Source organism: Girardinichthys multiradiatus, chromosome 4, assembly GCF_021462225.1.
Source record: "Girardinichthys multiradiatus isolate DD_20200921_A chromosome 4, DD_fGirMul_XY1, whole genome shotgun sequence".
NCBI lineage: Eukaryota > Metazoa > Chordata > Actinopteri > Cyprinodontiformes > Goodeidae > Girardinichthys > Girardinichthys multiradiatus.
Window position 1 is genome coordinate 47,221,914 of NC_061797.1, and position 21,551 is coordinate 47,243,464.

Consider the following 21,551-nt stretch of genomic DNA (forward strand, 5'->3'; position numbering starts at 1 on the left):
AGAGCAGCCCTAGACATGCACTGGAACTGCTTTGGTGGAAAAACCCTAAATAAAAAAACTAAAGACATATAATGTGCCTGCTAATTATTAAAGTTTGCTGAAACAGTAACATAAATAAATGGATGAGTGCACAGATGGATGGAAGAATAGACACACAGAAGGCTGATGGTGAAAGGCAATTAATGGGAAATATGCTGGACACCAACACCCACCATGGTGGTGCTGGTCACAGCTCGTTGGTCCGGGTGACGGCTGAGCTGTCTGGGAAGGAGACTCGAGCTCCTCCGCCGGGGGAGGGCTGGTGTTCAGTTGGCCAACAGGAGGGGGCCACGGTAGGTCCTTGATCACTTTAATCTCTACTGCAAGTGTTGCCAAAGGAGAGAGATAGAGGGAAAAACAGAGAGGACATCAACGAAAGGTGAAGAAAGGAAAGTAATGATAGAAGAAAAGTGAGGAAAAAGAGAAAAGATACCAGAGGTAAGTTAGAAATACTGCAGATATGACCAGAGGATGGAGGCTTGTGGAAGAGAACAGGTTTATAATGTGGTCAAAGAATCAGCATCACCTGTGGACCAGAAACGGTAAGAATGCAACAGGACCAGAAAGAAAGTAAGGTTAGATCTAAAAGTAAGAGCTAATGATTTTGTGACCGACCTTAAAGATACAGAAATGGATCTTTAATGTCCTTCTAATAACTAAACTGACTTCATGCTGAAGCCAACATTCCAGTTGGAATACCATTTTAGTGTGACCAAAGATAAAGTTAAACCTATTATTCAAGGTCTAATTTACAATGTGGGATAAAAGGCAGCTCAATAAGCTGGAGACCCTGCAATACAATACATTTGGGTTAAAAGTGCAAGATACAGATGATAGCTTCAGACATTCGGTTATTCTGAATTTAGGCCTCCCTATTAAGATAAAGAGCATTGTGGATAAAATCTATAACTGTCAGGCACCACAGACCTATCCATCCATGCACTGGGCACTACAGAGGCTTTTGCCCCCGAGATAATGCATGCCTCATTTCTGGACAAAGCATTAGCAGGATAAATCGAGTATGCTTGTGGTAGCCCATCTGTTTCCAACTCAGGACCACATGTTAAATAGCTGAGAACACTGAATAAATGAGATGCTGAGTGAAGGTTTTTGTTTGCCTTTATCAAAGGATGTCTGTGTCAGAAGCTAAGGCTAATAAATACACATGTATTCCAATATACACACACCTCCTCCCTCAGGTTTGGTTATTTAAGGTGCATTTCACAGTTCCCTCTCTTGGCATACACTGTATGTGTTTTTTATGTCTAAACATGAAAAAATAAAGTATCTTTTATAGAAGATCAAGTTTAACCTTTGCGACCCTGTTTTCTTAGCATGGCCGTATTAAAATAAAGGTTGTAAAGCAAAGTGTTGTGCTGTGTGAAAAGAGCAAATGTTACTTTTACTATTTTGCTTTATTATTCTTTTAACATTTAAAGGAACTGACGAAGTGGGACTTCAAGTTTACTCTGAGTGACACAAATTTGGCAAATAATTAGGGTATGTTTATCTTCTTTAGTGCTATAAGAGTGTCTGCATGATGTAGCAAGAGATTAAATAATGTTACTGGGTCTTCGCTGGCACTTATGTAAATGTTGTAGCAGTGAAGCATTAAACGTTCATCTCCTGTCTAAAGGTTGCAACAGTCATACTGCAAAGATCTTCAGCATATCCAAAAATGCACTGTGGCCTGTCTTACCACGGGTTCAACTTGTGTTACCTTAATGTGAGATTTTAAGGAGTGTTATAGACCTAAAGCTGTGTATCTTATACTAATTAAACATAAGGACAATTTGTGCTAATATAACAGAGGTATTATGCCTTTTTGAATGTTTTCTTAAAAATGTGACCAAGAACATAGTACTGGTCACAGTAACTTGATTTTTTCCCTAGAGATGAAAATATTGCAAAAATTAATGTCCTTTCCTTACACATGCTAATTTTGGTCTATTTAGCGCAAATCTATAGCAATAATAACTGAACCGCTTATTTAGAGTCAAATTATGCTAGTCCCCACATTGGACTGTATTCCCCAGAGCTAAATGTTGTGGATGAATGCAAGTAGTTTCAATAAATTACAATAGTGTGAGAAGCCACCCTGGTTAGTTGTCTAATCCCATGGTTCTATTACTGCGGTACAAGTAAAACAGAGGTACTTGTCTGTCTCTGGTAGTATTCAAAATAAATGTTGCTTTTAATTAATGGCAAGGTTAGGAAGAACAAATTAACTGTGATGTAGAGCTAATAACTGTTCTTAAAAGAAGTGCAGTTGAGAAAACTCGTAGTACGAATTGAAGTTGACAAGACTGAGCCAAGAACAATTGTTGGGCACTGCTTTTTCTGCCTTCCTTTTATCTTTATTTTAGTTGCAAGGATGATCTGACAAAGACAGCGAACCCAACTTGAAGCTGTTCCAGTTCCAAGTTCTAAAACTGGTGGTATTTGTTGTTTGATATGCTCAGTGACCAGGCTAACAACTATTAGCAATAAAAGCTCTTATTACAGCTCAGCACTATGTACTTTTAAACATATTCACAAAAGGTTGCACAGTACTGTGTGTGAAAGAGTTCACAAGACAAATTGCCAAAAAGGGAAAAAGGACATTTGTTTTACTGCGGTTTCTATGCAAGGCAGCCATACTGGATATTGTGATCAGGATTCCCAGTTGGTAACTTTTTAAAAAATCTTTCTAACTTCAAACTTGGAATGTCAGATTTGAACAAAATCATCACAAAATCATGCATCACTACAAAGTACTATTTAACCAATCCTGCATTGGATCACTTTTGTTCCTTTGATTTTTTTTTTATCAGATAATACAAAAGACGAAATAAAAGTCCAAGTTCCATTGTATTATTGTTTTAAAATGACTGAAGATATAGGAACTTGGATAAGATGCCTATATCTTTAAAAAAATGAAACAGCGAACCACTGGTGTAAAAACTATGTTTAAGTAAATTATCCATGTGACCGCTTTACTGTAAATCACCTGTCTTGACAAGGGGAGGACTGCGTTACTGCCTACCTCAGCATTTGATATAATTTGTTACATTGGTTGGTTTTAAATAGCAGCACAAATATCATGTTATAGATGTGTGTTTTCCATCCCGCAAGCAAATGCATCACTGTGGTTATCCTGAACATTATAAGGAGAAGCAATATCTGCAAGCTGAATGAAGTGGAAAACTAGAGAATATTCAATCTGAGAAGCAATTAAATAGCTGGGCTGGGGGTGTCGGGGGCCAAATCTACCAATAGCTTGCTGGAGGAAAGAGCTTTTGCCGTCTATACTGATGGGAGATGTGTAGGATGGTGGTGCAATGGAAGTAGAAGGTCAAAAACTCTAAGACCTAATATGACTTTCTCTTTTTTGTGGTGAAGTCGGGGACTCTCAGGCTATGAGATTAAAAGCCCAATGCTCATTTCACATTGCAGATTAGCGTGTAATTGTTTGGGGAGCAGAAGGCTGCCTGAACTCTGCAGACTCACTGTGGGGACGAGGAGATTCTGGAAAGTGGCTGAGACTCTATTGTTTGCACAGCTGAATTATTGCATATAGCACATTGAAAATTAATGAAACTGATATTTTTTTCATTTAAATGAAGATCTGATTGCCTCACCTTTAACGTATTAAGGACCTTAGGCCTTCATTTGATTTAGATGTCTTGCTGGAGGTGTGACAAGCACATGCCTACACATTGAAGGTTTCTTTAAAAGCAAGAGCAAATTCAAATAAAGTCCAGGGTGCCCTGTGTTAAACATTTACACATCATGCTAAATAATCCTGCTTTCTTAAACACTGGCTGATGCAGAAATCAGAGTTTTGTGGGTAACCTGCTGTAGTTGTAGTCTGCATAGATTGCAAGTAGACAAAGTAAACCACAGTCAATATAATTCCAAATGATCGATGTACCCTTACAGTTGACCTTCAAAGTCAATGGTAGATTTTATGTAACAAAACAGCCCAAACGTGACTTAAAGTCTAATTCATTTGCATCTCTACCGGCTTTGTACATCTATAAACTGATAACGTTTGCCAATGCTACATTCAAAACAGCTTTAATTTCTATAAAAGTGCGCAGGTTAAAGCAGAATCTGGCAGATAAGATTACATTTGGCTCCAGTTTGTGGTCCTCTGTTTAATGACCTTTGATATAAATGATTCCCTTGTAGCTCTGGCTGTATGTTTAGGGTCAGTCTCCTACTGAAAGCTGGACCTCCACTCAAGTCTTTTCCAGCCTGTAACAGGTTTCCTCCCAAAATTGGTCTTTACCAAGTTAAATCCAATCATCCTGTTTAATCCAAAATGATGCTGCCACTACCACGTTTCAAAATAGGGATGGAGCATTCAGGGCTATGTGCAATTGCACATACTGTCTTGCATGTATAGGCAAAAGGGTTCAATTTTAGTCTTATTTGACAACCTTCTTCCACATGTTTGCTGTGTACCCACATGACCTGTGGAAAACCGCAAGCAGAACTAATCTTTCTTTCAGCAATTGCTTTCTTCCACCCAGTCTTCCTTAATGGCCAGATTTGTGAAGTGCACTACTAATAATTGCCTTGTCAACAGATTGTCACACCTGAGCCATGGATCTCTGCAGCTCCTCAAGAGTTACAATTGACCTCTTGGCTGCTTCACTGATTAATGTTCTCCAGTCATTTCTATTTTCAGATGATGGACCGAACAGTGCTCTGTGACTTGTCCACAACTTTATTCCTGACCTGTTTGATATGTTCCTTTGTCTTTGGGATTCTGTTTGTTTATGAATTTTCTCTACTAAACCTTTGAGGCCTTTAACTACAGCTGTATTTTTATTGAAATCGAACCACATGTGGGCTGTTCGGTAATGGGGTAACTTCTAAAATCAATGGGTTGGGCTGGGCCGGACTTTTAGGTTTCCTGAATACAAATGAACAGCACACTTTTCAGGTTTTTGTGTGTAAAAAAATAGAACACATTTTCCTCTTCACAGTTATGCTTTGTGTTGGTCTATAACATAAAATCTAAATAAAATAGACTTCACTTTGTAGTTGCAACATGACACATTGTAAAAAAAACTCAAGTGCAATGAATACTTTTCCAGGGCACCGTATGTCATCTCTTTGTGATGAACTTTAAGTAATGCTTGGGATGCACAACTTATTATTGCTGTCTGGACACAGAGGCACCATTATGAAGTTTAGCATCAGTCAGTCAGTCATTTTCTACCGCTTATTCCATAGTGGGTGACGGGGGAGCTGGTGCCTATCTCCAGCAGTCTATGGGCGAGAGGCGGGGTACACCCTGGACAGGTCGCCAGTCCATCGCAGGGCAACACACAAACAACCACGCACACACTCATTCATACACCTAAGGGCAATTTAGAGAGACCAATTAACCTAACAGGCATGTCTTTGGACTGTGGGAGGAAGCCGGAGAGAACTCACGCATGCATGGGGAGAACATGCAAACTCCATGAAGAAAGACCCCCGGCCGGGTATCGAACCCAGGACCTTCTTGCTGCAAGGCAACAGTGCTACCAACTGTGCCACTGTGCAGCCCGAATTTAGCATCATTTTTCCAGTTTTCCTCTGTGAAATACCAGAAAGATATAAAAAATTTTAATGAGTGCCTCCAAAGGTGGTGTAAAAGCTTCATGTCTGCTTTGCCATCTAATCCTATTGCATTGTGATCGATATGCCTCGCTCTCATCTACATAATCCCCGATCCACATGAGTAAATATCTCTTTCTGTTGACAAAAGGGCCAAAGCAGATTAATGATTCTCAATCAACAAAGCACCTGTCATTCAAGCTGGTTGTACAAAATTGGCAGGACATGAAACATCAATAGGTGAAATCTGTGAATGGCTGCATGTGTTTGCTTGTTTAGTTATGTGGAGCAGAATACTTAAAGTATCATTTTAAATCTTTGACACTTTCTTTTTATTCTTCCAATTTGACAGCAATTTTTAAAGCCAGGTATTTGTTTACCAGAGGCTTTTATTAGCTTATAGCACTCCATCAGTCTAAACAGTGCTGCACCATAAATCATCAGCTCTGCTTGTTTCCACCAATGGCATTCAGCCTAGTTCTGCTTAATTTAGTTGGCTAATTGCATGCACATTCACAACAAGCTGGAAGATTGTAATGTTTATGCCACACATTATAAGAAGGGGAGCTCTGCAAACAAAACCCGTGTCTCCTGAAAACGTGTTTTTCCCATCTGCCCCTAAATTATTACAGATAACAACAGTGTAATGCTCCGGGGGAAACCGAAATGTCACCTCATAATTCTCTGCACACTGCATCCGTCACATTATACGGTCCCACTCTTTCTCAGCGAGTAGATCTGTTTTGAAAGATGGTGTGTTTGCATTAAAAAGAAATAGGTGCAGGAAAATAGGTGATAGAGACGAATTGACAGTAATGTCCCTCGATCTTCCATATAGAGAAAATGAAATGTGAGTTACTGGCAGCTGTCCAGTTGCAGCTTCCATTTGGGTCAAGCTGGCGAAGTCCTGCTCTTGAGCTCCATGAGGGATGGTTGTAGCGCTGTTGTGTGTTGCCAATGTGTGTAAGTGAAGATAAGACCAGTGGCAGTGCTCTGTTGAAGGCGGTAGGACACATTTGAAGCTCATGAAAGAGGGCTGTCTGCAAGGTTATCAGCAGGGTGATGCAGCACAGGCCACAAGGAGAAGGTCTGGCTGTGCTTTGACAGACAACGCCGGGGGAAATCGGACCAGGCCAGCAGAGAGAAACAGATCCACAGCAGCCACCAAACACCTGGCTTTAACCCTAGTGAAAGCATTCAGAGCAGAACTGTAACTGAATCAATTATTTATATTAGGACATTAAACACAAGTCTCAGTGTTCTGGGTCGTTAACCCAAAAAAGGTTCATTTAAAAAAAACATGAAACCTCTTCTGCAAGACCTGTGATCTCCTGGAGTTAAATGTACGGGACCCTAGGCAACAAGATTATGTATCACTGGCATTCAGTCCTAGTTCTGTAGTTTTGAGGGTCAGATTTCCCATGGTGAGGTGTCCACAGTTAAAATATACAAGCTGAGAGATGTGAAGAGAGCCTTTCATGGTGTGATCTGCAGGTTTCTCTGTAAACTATTGTTCAAAGTGTAAAACAAAATGTTTTACATGAAAATAAATATAAAAAACATCTAAATATCAAACACAGCAAGGTAATAATACATGAAAACATTGACAGAGTTAGAAGTTAAGATTTTAAAAAGTAAAATGGCGAATGTGTTCTTCATCCTGCAGACTTTAGGACTTTAAACTGTATATTTTTCAAAGTACTTCATGTCGTTTCCTGCTCCCACACCAGCTCAACAATGTTCAAATCCAAAACCTGTGCTCGCCACTTCATGACAGTCAGAATTTTGTCTGACTACCTTTTTAAATATTGCTGACAGTTTGAAGGTGGGATTTGGGTCCACATTCTGTTGTAGGATGAAACTGGCCTCAATGAGATGTCCACAGGTTGCATCAGATAACCCTGTGAGGCCAAATCTGCTGTTTAGAGTCTTTCATTTGTTCTGGATCTAACAAATTACTCATACAAAGAACTCAAACTTGGACTATGCCCACAACATATTTTTCCATTGTCCAATATCTGAGCTGTTTTGCCCATCTCAGTCTTTACTTTTCACTGTCCAGCCTGAGATACAGCTTTTTCTCTGCAGTTCTGCTAATAAGTCCGGCATCCTAGAGGTGCCTCTGCACATTTGACGCTGACGCTGGTGTGAGGTGGATACTATTTAGTGCAGCTGCCAGTTGACAATCTTTGAGGCAAATATTTGTCCTCATGCAATGCAAAGATGGGCAATGGGACCTCCCACTCCTTGTTAGAACCATTTTGTGATGCTCTCTGGAGCATGAAAGGACACTTTATGTTTCCTAGCATTTTCTCATATCGAATAGCTTAATAGATTAATATTAACTTATCGTCAGATGGATTCATTGTTTTTGAATTGCACAAATTAGTTTTTTTGGAGAATACACATTAACCTTTGATCCCAAACTTTGAAGCTGTATTATAGATGGTGAAATTCTGCTACGTATCCACACACTTCTCCAAACTCATCCATCACCCTCTGCTGCCAGGAGGGAGGCAGGAAGGGGTTGTGGCAAGTGCATGTTTTAGAGGCAGGCTGAAGGAGAGCGAGGATGAGTGATTAACCAAACTGCAAGTACACAGCCCCCCAGCACCCTAACAAGGCAGGAAATTTACATTCCATTGCATACCTGTCAGGAGATAGTCCAGCAGTGAATAATAACAGCAGACCAAGTGTCGTGAAGAGGCGAGTATGCAAGTGATATGTGCAAAAAAAGGGGCTGAAGCATGGAGCATTACGCTGCTTCTCCTCCTCTACTGCTGATAAAGACAAATAGTCTTCTGAAGTGATTGTGTTATTGTGTTATACCGTAGGGGCAGACTGTAGGTAGAGCTCTGTTGTGTAACACTCAACTTCAAAAATAATAATAAGGCTGCAAATTTTGATTAACTGCTAAAAATTCATTTAGAGAGGCTTTTGTTTCCATCAAATTTATTAGCATATGAACTGTAAATGTTTGTTAGCTTCTGAAACAAGACTGGTGAGAATTCATCATTAATAGCATAAAGTCATGAAGGGCTTCAGCAACGACAGAAATATTGCTAAGGAACATTTCCCCTCTAGATCCCTAAAAGCACATAAAGCTATATTATAGTTAGACTGACTTGAAACGGGCCGTCTGCCAACAGAAATGCTTGAATCAGACATTATACTGCAATCCGATAAGGTTTTCATCTAAATGCTGCAGACGCTGCAACATCACCTCAGTGGAGATAAGTGGGGAGCAGAAAACGAGTTCGCAATCACAGAGCATGCAAACAAGTCAAACATGTTAACTTCAGTCTACAAAGCAATGTTTTCTTTGTTTAACCAATAAAAAAACCCAAAACTAATATCACATTTTCATTTACATATTATTTTTCTCTATGAATGACTTTTTGAAATCAAACTTATAAAGCAGCATATAAAGTAGAGGTGAGCAGAAAAAAAAAAAATCAGCTTGATTGGCTCTGACCAGAAACTGAACAGATTAATCTTTGTCACAATGACAACACTGTTCGGTGTGGAAGTTGCTACTGTGCAATGAAAGTTTGTTATTTCCGCTATCAGCAAGTAGTTTAAAATAAAGACAAGAGGTAAGAGGTGATTAAAAAGGAAACTATTTTCTACACTATGTCGAGACGTGTCTGTAGTCCATCCAAGCTGTGAGAGAGGGAGCAAGCCTTACAGCAGATCACAGAAAGGCTGATAGGAGTTCAGCAAAGTTGCTTTTGAGCTTTAAACCTCTGTCTTTCACGGAATATGCTGGATTCGGAAATGTTGGAAAAATCTATAGAAATTACTGTTTTTGTAATAATACTAGCTAATATTAGTAATCACTAAAACAGTTAAAATTTAAACTAACAACTTTGTCTTTGCTCTAGTGTTTAGACTAACACTAGAGTTAAAATCAGCTAAAATTGGTATTAATTAAGATTTTCCAAAACTGGAGATTGGAAACTGGACCCCAAATACTGATTTGTGGATTTGTGTTATTTTGTATAAAATAAAGCCAGGAATTTTGTTTTAGTCATTAGTGAACACTTTTAGTTAAACACACTAAAAGTAAATACTGGATATTAAAATATCTCTACGATAACCTAAAGATAGGGATCACCAGAGATTCTGGAATAAAGGAGCATCAGAGACTGGATTAAAATCATTGGAAGATGGTTTTTCCAGTAATCTGGAGGTGCAGAGGACCTCTAATCACAGCGGCACCGGCCATCCTACTTATGGAAAAAAAAAAAAATGGGCAATGCACTACTCATCTACAATCAAGCTCCAAAACATGTGAATCTGATATCTGTCACAGCTCAAGTATTCTCTGCATTTCATCGACCTAAAAAAATCTAACTTTTTGCTTCCAAACTGGAGATAAAATAAGTATAAAAACTGTGAAAATAAACCAAGAGTTTTCTTTGAGCCCGTATGAAGATTTTTTTTTTTTTTGGCTTCGATAGAAACCTACATTATCAGTATAGATCAGTGAGCACATGGACCTCACAATTATGGAGTTGGACGAGTATTTTTATAGAGCTTCCTGCAAATTAAGCAAGGACAGGGTGGGTTAAAGCATCTAAACCCTCTCCTTAAAAGACCAAACCAAATCTGTTATGGAAAAATGACAGAGGTTTTCTCTGACAGGTTTACAAATGTTTCCTGACTTTTGATGCACTGATAATTCTGACATTTTAATAAAAAACTTTAAGGAAAAAAAAGTAGATTATATTTATGTACTATTGCAAAGGGGTGTATGCACGTCTACCATCAAACACAGGCTGAAAGAATAACAATGTCTGGGAAATTTTGTCTGTACTCTTTGAGGTCTCTCAAATGAAAATGCAGGTGTCAGAAGAGTGATGTTAGGAGAAATAAAGCAGGCATCACTAGTTCCCACAAGCACACTAAGCGCTGAATAAAATCTTTGCACTGGAGTTTAGCAGGTTGCAAAGATCAGAAACACATAAGCTTACACCTCAAAAGGTAGGAACGTTTCTTTAAGCCTCTTGATGTCTAGATCCAAGGCTGGTCTATGCTGACACTTGAGAAAGCAAACAAGTCTGTGTTGGCATGATTTGCCCGTGAGATGCTTTCTGTTTTCCTTCTGGTTTTTTTTCCAAACAGTGAGAAATTATTTAAGTAAAGGTGGACCTACAGGGGTTGGACAATGAAACTGAAACACCTGTCATTTTAGTGTGGGAGGTTTCATGGCTAAATTGGACCAGCCTGGTAGCCAGTCTTCATTGATTGCACATTGCACCAGTAAGAGCAGAGTGTGAAGGTTCAATTAGCAGGGTAAGAGCACAGTTTTGCTCAAAATATTGAAATGCACACAACATTATGGATGACATACCAGAGTTCAAAAGAGGACAAATTGTTGGTGCACGTCTTGCTGGCGCATCTGTGACCAAGACAGCAAGTCTTTGTGATGTATCAAGAGCCACGATATCCAGGGTAATGTCAGAATACCACCAAGGACAAACCACATCCAACAGGATTAACTGTGGACGCAAGAGGAAGCTGTATGAAAGGGATGTTTGGGTGCTAAAAAACATAAATCCACGGCTGCCCAAATCATGGCAGAATTAAATGTGCACCTCAACTCTCCTGTTTCCACCAGAACTGTCCGTCGGGAGCTCCACAGGGTCAATATACACGGCCGGGCTGCTATAGCCAAACCTTTGATCACTCATGCCAATGCCAAACGTCGGTTTCAATGGTGCAAGGAGCGCAAATCTTGGGCTGTGGACAATGTGAAACATGTATGGTTCTCTGATGAGTCCACCTTTACTGTTTTCCCCACATCCAAGAGTGTTGCATGCCCAGAGTGAAGCATGGGGGTGGATCAGTGATGGTTTGGGCTGCCATATCATGGCATTCCCTTGGCCCAATACTTGTGCTAGATGGGCGCGTCACTGCCAAGGACTACCGAACCATTCTTGAGGACCATGTGCATCCAATGGTTCAAACATTGTATCCTGAAGGCGGTGCCTTGCATCAAGATGACAATGCACCAATACACACAGCAAGACTGGTGAAAGATTGGTTTGATGAACATGAAAGTGAAGTTGAACATCTCCCATGGCCTGCACAGTCACCAGATCTAAATATTATTGAGCCACTTTGGGGTGTTCTGGAGGAGCGAGTCAGGAAACGTTTTCCTCCACCAGTATCACGTAATGACCTGGTCACTATCCTGCAAGAAGAATGGCGTAAAATCCCTCTGACCACTGTGCAGGACTTGTATATGTCATTCCCAAGACGAATTGATGCTGTATTGGCCGCAAAAGGAGGCCCTACACCATACTAATAAATTATTGTGGTCTAAAACCTGGTTTTTCAGTTTCATTGTCCAACACCTGTACATTCCCTTTAAAGAGATAAACTAACTACCAATGTCTTTAATTCCAAGAAAAACATCTGAGATTCCAGAAAAATAAAATCAATCATCATCAAAACAGGTTTGTAAGGGTAACGCTGAAGCAGGAAAGCGTCTCGCCTGAGTGCTGCTTGACAGAAAAATATTTAGGGGCAGAAGGTAAGGGATGTAAGAGCAATGTAAAGACCTCATAGGAGCATACAAAACACAATTAACAAGATGAATAGATGGTTACATGGCATGTTTGTTCAGGTCAGAAATACTTACAGAAAATAAGAAAGCCTGTTGACATCTCCTGTATTCTATAATCTTCAGAATTGCTACGATTTTGTAAAATATTAAAAAGTTTTTGCTGTGTTTCTGGCCATGTGGAATGACGAGTGATACTATCATTAAGTACTGTAGGTTGCTACAGACTGGTACTCTCATCACTGCGGGGTATGCACTAAACACTCCCCTAAACCTATTTTTCCCCCTCCACAAATGAGATTCATGAGTTAGCAAGTGCTCTATTATCACATAAGAGAGAGACATAAGAGAAAACATAACCCTTCTGTTGGTCTCATGGTTACTAAGCAAATTTCCATTGAACTATCTCAATGATTTCAATGACAGTTATCAGAGTTAACATCTCTTTTTAGGAGTTCAAGCCCGCAGAGGCAAGGGCAGGTTTCCATGCATCTAATGGAGCATGGGACATTCATGTTATTGACCCCTTGCAAATAAAATACTAGTATGTGCTCCAATGATCAGACAGAAAATGTACTACTGGTTAGCCTGCATGGCAAAGGTCAACATGTTTTGTCTCATAGCTTAAACAATTAAAAAATCATTATATGTGTAGTATTCTTCGGTAATTCTGCATGAGGGTACACCCATTTAAAACATTTATTTGCTACATCGCAAAAAATGCAAAACCAAAAAGAAAGAAAATCTCACCCCAGGGGCTGAACGCCTAAAAAATGCACACATCCAATTTATAACTGAAACTAAAAAGAAAATGCTACAATTTTGAATATGTTGTCCATGAACAAAGTTTCATCGCTAGCTATCTAAAAAGTTAGTAGGGTGATTCTCAGACATGAGGTAATCAGATGAAATCTATATCTGGAACCAGAAACATGACCTTGAGGAAGCATATCCAAGTCGGTAAATGTCCAACCTTTGGGGACACCACAACATTGAGTGATATTTTTAGAAAAATACACTGAATGGATTTGCATTACATACATTCATGATGACGCCGTCGCACAATATCTTTAATATGGTGGTCTGAAGTGGGTGTGGCTTATGAATGAAAATATGAACTGACCTTTGAGTTAAGAAGAATCCTTAAAAATCAACTAATGTTTTCGGAAGCGATTATCTCACATAAATAGCTTTTCCAAGCAATTCTAGACTTGCTTTGAAGCAATAGGAAACTTCTAAACATGGAAAAAACTCTTAATGTCTTTTCATCTATGCTCATTCAAATGAACAAGATAGTCCAAAAACTCCTAATTCTCAAATACAGATTTAACAAACTACTTACTCATTGCATAGAGAAACTCACCTTTCTTTTAAACTGAAGGAGCTTAATTCAACAATTTTATTCACTCTAAGAGCTGAAAATTGCAAAGATGTCAAAGATGTCTTTTAGTCTATTTAAATATAACAGTTATGTAATGGATTAATATTGTTTCTGTGCCTTCTGCTTTACCATTCTGAGCTTGTGCAACCAGTGAGCTGTACAATGGAAACAATAAGCTGTGTTTTCTGTACCTACAGCATTACAATAAAAAGGCTGTAGAGCATATCAGTGTTTCCCTACCTGCAGTTTTAATCATCTTTTTACTGCTCCGCTCTTTTAGCTGGGGAGGGCTTCAGCTTGTAAACCCATCAACCGCCACTTCTTTTTCTGAGCATCCGCAAATGTTAATTGCACTTAAAACACTTGTGTCTGTAAAAGGCTAATTTGAAGCATTTTTGCAAGCCATTCCCTTTTTTGAGTCCACTTCAAACTCAAGTAGCAGCTTGATAATGTCATTTGAATTAGGCCACATTTTCAGCATTGATTATTGCAGGCCGATTTCGATGCAATGGCATTTTAGACCCAAATAGTGACGATATTTTGACTAATTAACCTTCTATAAAGAATGCTGGTATTGGCAGAATTTAACAGGCTCACAGTAAGAAAGTAAGAATCCACAAGTACAGGCATCAGCGTCTATCAAGAACATACTGTGTACACAGAAAGAAAGACACTTCTCAGCCCGTTTCCAGTGGTACCTGTGAGGGATTTAGAAGTAGAGTCCTTTCTTCCAGGGGGATCTGATCCAGTTCCACTTACAGAGCCCTCGTAGCTAATGCAGTCATAACAAAGCAGAGCTGTCCGAGAATAAAAAAAAGAAAAAATGTATAAAGAGAAAAGGGGCGATGAAAAAATATTTAAAGTTGCAGATTTTCTCTCTCAGTTAGATTACTGATTTAATAGTTTTAGAATTTCAAGTGTATATTTGTCTATCAAAACCCCGGCCCTAAAAGGAACAGCCCTGTTTGATGTTATGGCTGTGTTAGCCATGCTCAAGCTCTCAGACTACAGTTACTACCTGCACCTACATGCAACTTCCATAACCAACCAGAGAAGCTTAGGTATCAACACGGTTTGAACTGGAAGGAGTTGTATCAAAACAGCAAACATTAGCCCGGACACCCGCAAAATGAATCTAGCAGGAAAATAACACAAACCCCAAAGGGAAGTATAAACAAACAAGTTAATGCAGCAGCAGCAGCAACATCAGCAGAGCCATCATAACCTGCCAGAGGCAAATAATAAAATTTGTTAGAGGTGGAAAAACAGACACGTGGGTTAGCAAAGCAAAAGAGAACACCATTTTTTTAATCGAGTCATACATTTGACATGTCCATGAAGCAGTTTCTGCAAAACTAAATATAGTTGAACCCTGTGAGTTACAGTCTAGGGTTTTGAAATGAAAAGTAACAGTGCTTAACAGACAGAACAGAGGGCTTTTATAAATGATCTGAAGTTTAAACTGAGAAAGAACATTTAGACTAAAAGAGCCCATGCATCCCTCTATTCAGTGCTCTACAGCCAGTTCTAACTGCATCTACTATTTAATATTCACCATGACTTTGAACAGTAATGTTTAGGCTTATACCTGCAAAGGCTTTGGAAATCCTCTCCTTCTTCCACTCCCAGGGCTGGTCGTACTCCTCCGGGGGCCGCTCATCATCCTGGGGGAGTCGGCTCTCTCTGGGGCAACGCAAGCGCTCGGGGTCGGAGTCTCCTCCGTTTTCTGTTGGCTCATACGGCGTGTCGTAAAGGGGCAGCTGCCTGACAACTCCATCCTTAGACCCTCGACCACCAGACCTGATCTCTGCAATCAGAAGAAAAGATCTGTCATTACTGAGACGTTTTTTAAATAAAATGTTTGGGGATAAAATTTTCAATAGCTTAAATGTAATAGAACATATCATAAAATGTGATAAATAAATATGAGAGGACAAAGTGAAAATGAGAAAGCTGCTTCAGAATAAAACAAAAATAACTTCATATAGGATGTTTTCTTGTAAATCTAACTGAGCCCAAAATATAAAATGCCTTTTTCAGTTATTGTGATATCAACTGCAGGAGGAACTGAAGCTCTCAGGTCCACAGGTATACTCTAGATATATCAGTCACAGTCAAAAATCTGATGTAAATAAAAGTATGTTCTGATATTTTAACACAGCTATCACAATGTATTGCAATAAAGCAGCACTAATTTATTGCTAATACATTCTGATGTTGGTGGATTTAAGTCTGCGTCTGTGGTGAACAAATGTCAATATTTTAAAATGAAGATAAACTGTAAAACATCATCATTCAGTCTTGTTGCTAAAAAACTGTTCAGCTAAAATGAAAACCCAACACTGGATGCAACCTCTCAGAGGGATCAATTTGTGCAAAATCACCAGAGATGGAGAGGAAAACAAATACACACAAAATAGAAGCTCTGTCAACATGAAGAGGTTTTTATCTACCATGGTGGTTGTACAAAAACATATGTGGGCATGATGGATTTTCGCTTTTTGTTATCTTCACTCAGTGAGAAAGGAAGCCCGCATGTTTTAAACCTAGATGTAGCTTTTGAAAACATGTAACAATAAATGGCTCCTGGAGCATTTCCAGGTCTCTGGCTTATCTGTAGTTATGCCTCTTGAAATGTCCACACTTTTCTTTAAATGTGTAAAATCACCAGAAACATAGTTCCTGGAAAGAATGTGTTGGGCTGCTAAATTGTCTGAGATATTTACTTTCATGCAACAGATCATCTCAGACACCTAATCATGGTGTAAAAGCGCTTAACCTGAGAAGCAGAAGGCATAGTGTTTAAAAACCCTTAGATATATGTTATCCATGTAAACACAGAAAGGACAAGCAGGATAATTAAACCTTACATTTTTATTTCACTTTTTTTATTCATGTTGTAAACTTGTCAAGCACATCAAACCCAAACCATGATGCATGCCCTTTTCCTGCTCCATGTAATCAGGTAAAAAAGACCTGACTGCTAATGAAGCATCGTGTCCTTGAGAGCTTAACCCCCCGCCCCCACCCCTCCAGGCTTCCTCTACTCACATGAAGTTGTTAGAAGGCGGCACCCTTTCTCCAGGGCTACATTAAGCTGTTAGCGACCAGCACAATCATAGCGCGACGCAATGTGAAAAGAATGAAATATTGTGCCACACTACTGCATAATTGCTTTTTAGCCCAAGGGAGCGCTTGTGGAAAAATGAGCAATGCGTTGAGCCTAATGGAGCTACCCGCTACTGGTGGTGGTTGTGGTTGTGGTGAGGCTCATATCGCAATGTAATTCTGCATTACACAAACGTGGAGACTTTACTCCAAAGAGTAAAAATCCAAGTGCATCTCAAAAAATTCTGAAACAAAGTTATTTATTTATTTCTTTAGCTTAATAATTAAAAAGGTGAAACTGTATATGTTTATTACATATAGAGTGAAAGTGTCTTTTCTGGTAATTTTGATGATCATGAATTACAGCTAATGCAAACTCAAAATAGAATTTCTTAGAAAATGTAAATGTTACATAAGACCAATGAAAATTATTTCACTGAGTGCGGAAACCTCTAACTGTACCTTAAACAGCTTCTATTGTGTGCCTATCGACTCTTCCTCCAGACTCTGGGACATCGATTTCAGTCGAAATGCTACATTTTCACAGAGTGTGGGAGCTCTTATTGCAGTTTGGTTGTGCTCCATGCCTTGTAACTCTCCCCCAAACTATTGAACGAAATTTGCTTCACAATTCTCTGAAGGCTGTGATTATCCCTGTAGCTTTCTACCATACTTTTTCCTTCCTCTAGACTTTCTATTAATATGCTTGAACAGAGCTCCCTGTTAAAGGTCATCTGGTTGAGCAAAAACCTTTTATAGCTTACCCTCCTTGTGGAGGATAGCAACAACTTACTGTTGGACTACGGTCAAGCACTCCTTGCCTTGAATGTGTAGGCCAAGCTGCGAGTCTGAAGTAAATATCTGAAATATATTGTGTGTAATGAATCTATATATGAGTTTCACCTTTTGAATTGAATTACTAAAATAAATCAAATCGTTATTGATGGTACTTGGTTTCACTAGATCGTGTTATAATTAGGCTGCATCTCTCTTGCAAGGAAACTAATGTGTCTAGAAGAGAGTAAAAGAAGCATTTTTGATATAGTGCTGCAGAGAACTGGCTCAAATCAAACCGCTGTTTGTATGGTGATAGCAGCCCTATTGACCCAGTTTCCTTTCTACATCCAGTCCTTCCCTCCTTCTGTCATTTTTGTCCTTCTCTCGGGTCGAGACACGTCTATCTAGGGAAATTATGATGATTGACATGACTGTGGGGTTGCATGTTGGAACACAGCTGCAGTCTGTCCTCTGTCTTAGATTTCTACCCTCTGTTAGGGATCAAAGGTCAGGCAGCCACACCCTCCCTTGCTGACCCTCCTACCTTCCCCTCCCCGGATGTCCTGGAGTTCCTTTCCAGATGCTGCATTTCCTTTCTCTTTTTATAACGTCTCACAGCTCCTTTATTCGTGGCTCACAGTAGCATGACAAGTCTGATTTATTTCCTTATTGTCACTCATTCACTGTATATTACATGTACCATGGCCATGAATAAACAAGAAACTCCAGAGCCGATCACAAATTAAAATAACATGTTGTTACTCAAAGTATTTTAAGAAGCAATTAAACTTCAGATTAAGCATCCTGCCCTAGACAGCATTTCAACAGCACCAAAGCAGCCTGAATGAGATAAACCATGTGACTAATGCTACAGCCAAACATCTGTGAGAGGGAAAAACATTGTGCAGAGAGATTAAGAGATGTAGCTTAACATTTCCTAAAAGCATAGTTGAGCATTTTGGAAAGGTTGTGTTTTATGTCAGTCAGTCATCTTCTATACCGCTTCTTCCATAGTGGGTCGCAGGGAAGCTGGTGCCTTTCTCCAGCAGTGTTTAATGATGTCTCATGCTGTATACAATGTTCAAAGTGTCTACATCTAGTTTAAATCTAGACTACTTGAACCTGGAAGATGAAGCTACAGATAGGGGCAAAGAATGAGACATTCCTTAAGAATTCAACATAAAAAACCAACCACAGCTGCTTATGTGTTTTCTTTTAAGAATCACATTAAGCATTTCTGTTTTTGACAAAAATGCCGACTTTATATAAAGACAGGAAATGGAAGTCGGAGGCAGTGCGCCATCAATGATGTCCCTGTATGAAACGTACTGAGAAACAAAACATGTAACTGTGTGATATAAAAGTGAAGAAAAAAAGCAAAAATAATAAAATGGTTTAAATTATATGATTTTATACTGTCTGACACTGGTGTTCTACCTCTGAACATATTATAACAGTAGCGCTTGAACAGGCAGAGAGCTCTGGATTAAATCAAATAACATTAACAGCAACCAGTCTGGCAGCAGCATCCTGCTGCACATAAAGAGCTGACCAGACCTTGTGGTCCTCAGACCACTCTTATCTTGATTGTCCTTGTTTTCTAACAAACTAATTTCATTTGCGACAAAATGAAAAACAACTACATAAATGCTCTTTGATTGTGCCACTGATGCTTCTGACATGTAAAGAGAAAATGTATTTTCCTGCTGTTGGTCTTGACTGATGCCCACTGGCAACTTTTGAAATGGAAAGAACTCAAATATCTGTGTTTGATTGAGGGCATTTCTTGCAAACAGTAAATGATTAAATGTAATTGGCTTCACACACTTGGAAAACATTGGGCAGAAATCATCTAGACTTTCAAGGACTTCCCCTCCTTTTTCACACACTGAATCTTTCTTTAGAAAATATTATCTTTTCAGTAAAGTAAAACATTAATAAGGTTAATGGAAAAACAGAGAGAGAAACTAGGCAACTGCATATGCTCTTCATCACCTTCAAATTATAAAATGATGCATCGATGTCCTTTACTGACACAATGTACTGAATGTGAATGAAATAAGTTCAAGTATGTGGATCTAAGTGAAAAAGTGGGCCTACCAAGCTGGTATAATAACACTCCTTCTTCATTAAAAACAGCAGCAACATGGCAGTGAGATGTATCTGGACCTTTGCTTTGATTCCGTCTGATTGCTCAGGTCTGACATGAGTGAACTAAGTTGATCTTGTGATCTTATTGCTCAATTGGTGGTCGTCCGCATATACTGAGTGTCAGCCGGAGAGTGGGCTGACAAGCGACGGTGCTTGCTTCTTGACCCGTTTCGTCCTTACTGCAAAGTGTCATTTAGCTTGGTTAGCAAAGCCAAGAGACTCTCTCGTTTCAGGCTTTTCATACAAAATGAACACAAAAGTCCCTGTGTTTGTGCTAATATCTTGCTCTCATATTTGACTCATTGTGTATTAAGGGATCAAACGGAAACACTGACAAAAAAATACATTTGCATGCATGCATGCTTACTTATTTAAATATAATTTGTGACTGGGATTAGCTCTAACATATGCTGCAAGTCTCTCGGGTTTCCTGTAAACACACCACATTTGTCCATCTTTAAAGGAGGATGTGTTTCCATTGGTTGCTATGTCTTCATCAGCGTCCTACAGTCCAAACAAAAACAGCAATAAAGCTTCCTTTGTCCTGGCTAAGTGCGCCAAGCCTGTGGTGGCTGCACACTGAAGCATATGCTTGTCACATGTGTTTTACAATATGTACATATATATATTTATAGGACGCCTGTGAGCAAAGAGTCACACCAATTCCATTTATGTTTTGCCCAGAGAAAAACGTATTTTTGGTCATGCATTATTTTGGGTTCAAGCCTTCATACATACAGAGACACAAAAACTTGCAGGATGATTTACAGAGCCCAGTCACGTTCGTCAACTAATAAAGAGATTTGGCTAAATAGTATTTTAATGCCCACTTTGGTGTGTGCCTGGGGATTTCATTTTGCTGCAGCAGATGGCCAGAGGGAATAGAAGCTGAACAGTCTTCCACAACACAGCAACAAATACATAGATTTATTCCCTCACTGGGGCAGAGCGTAACCCCTAAAGAGACAACACAAAGAAAGCAGAAAACTAGACAGAGGCGGGTGATGATGGAGACAGAGAGAAGAAAGAGGGATAGTGACAGAGCACATAGAAAAAGGGAAGAGAAAATCTGAGAAGCAGAAACAGGCAGGTGTTGTAAGTTTGTCACAGAGGAGAAAAATAAACAAAGTGACTGAGACAGGAAGTCGGAAAGATTAAAGGAAAATAGACAGGGAATTCAAATCAACACACAATGCTTTAAAGTAAAGACAAAAACAACTTTTACCGACCTGTTAAACGTCCACAAGAAATCAACCTTTGAGTCTCTGTCGACTGGACAACTATTAGTCATGTACTCCATGTATCTGGCCTTCATGAAAGAGTGGCAAGAAGAAAGCCATTGTTAAAGAAAGACTTAAGAAGTCCTGTTTGCAGTTTGCTCCAAGTTTTGAAGGGAGGAACAACAAATATGTGGACGATGGTGATCTGGTGAGAATAAACCAAAATGTAACTTTTTGGGCCTATAAATGCAAGCAGCAGCAAACTAACATCAGCCTGGACACATCATCACTGTGGTATTACACACTGGTGGCTGCACACAAACAGGGAAGCATGCAAAGAAGAAAACTACTGGAGGCTGCAAAAGACTTCAGACTGGTCAGTGACCATAAACATAAACCAAATAAATCGTATTCATTGTTAGAATGGCACAGTCAAAGTCCAAGGTCGTCAACATGTAACAAATGTAAAAAAAAAAACAACCTTGGTCTCTTTAAATTTGAAAAGCTGGTATACAAATAATTGATCTAGAGGAACTGTGTTCTAAGGCACAGCACACTTTTTAGATGTTTATTTATAAACATCTTAAAAACCATGAATCCTTGATGTTCTACCTGGAACAAGAGGACAAGAAATAAAACACAAACAAAGAAACCTAAGGCAATATTTCCCTGTCATTCTTAAAAGATTACTAATTGAAAAAGTCTTGCA

The 21,551-nt window shown here is 39.2% G+C and overlaps 1 protein-coding gene across 6 annotated transcripts in view; it reads right to left on the reverse strand.

Moving 5' to 3' along the window:
- Window positions 1-21,551, reverse strand: part of zgc:158464 (uncharacterized protein LOC791139 homolog) — a 114,909-nt gene that overhangs the window by 21,579 nt on the left and 71,779 nt on the right. For 3 of the 6 annotated variants that reach the window (XM_047363202.1, XM_047363197.1, XM_047363201.1), the window contains exons 3-4: window positions 15,175-15,393; window positions 213-359 (exon numbers count right to left, since the gene is read on the reverse strand). In XM_047363202.1, the coding sequence (XP_047219158.1) occupies window positions 213-359; window positions 15,175-15,393 (366 nt within the window). Of the gene's footprint in view, window positions 1-212; window positions 360-14,284; window positions 14,384-15,174; window positions 15,394-21,551 lie in introns of all 6 variants that reach the window. The other 3 variants (XM_047363198.1, XM_047363199.1, XM_047363200.1) reach the window with 3 other exon arrangements.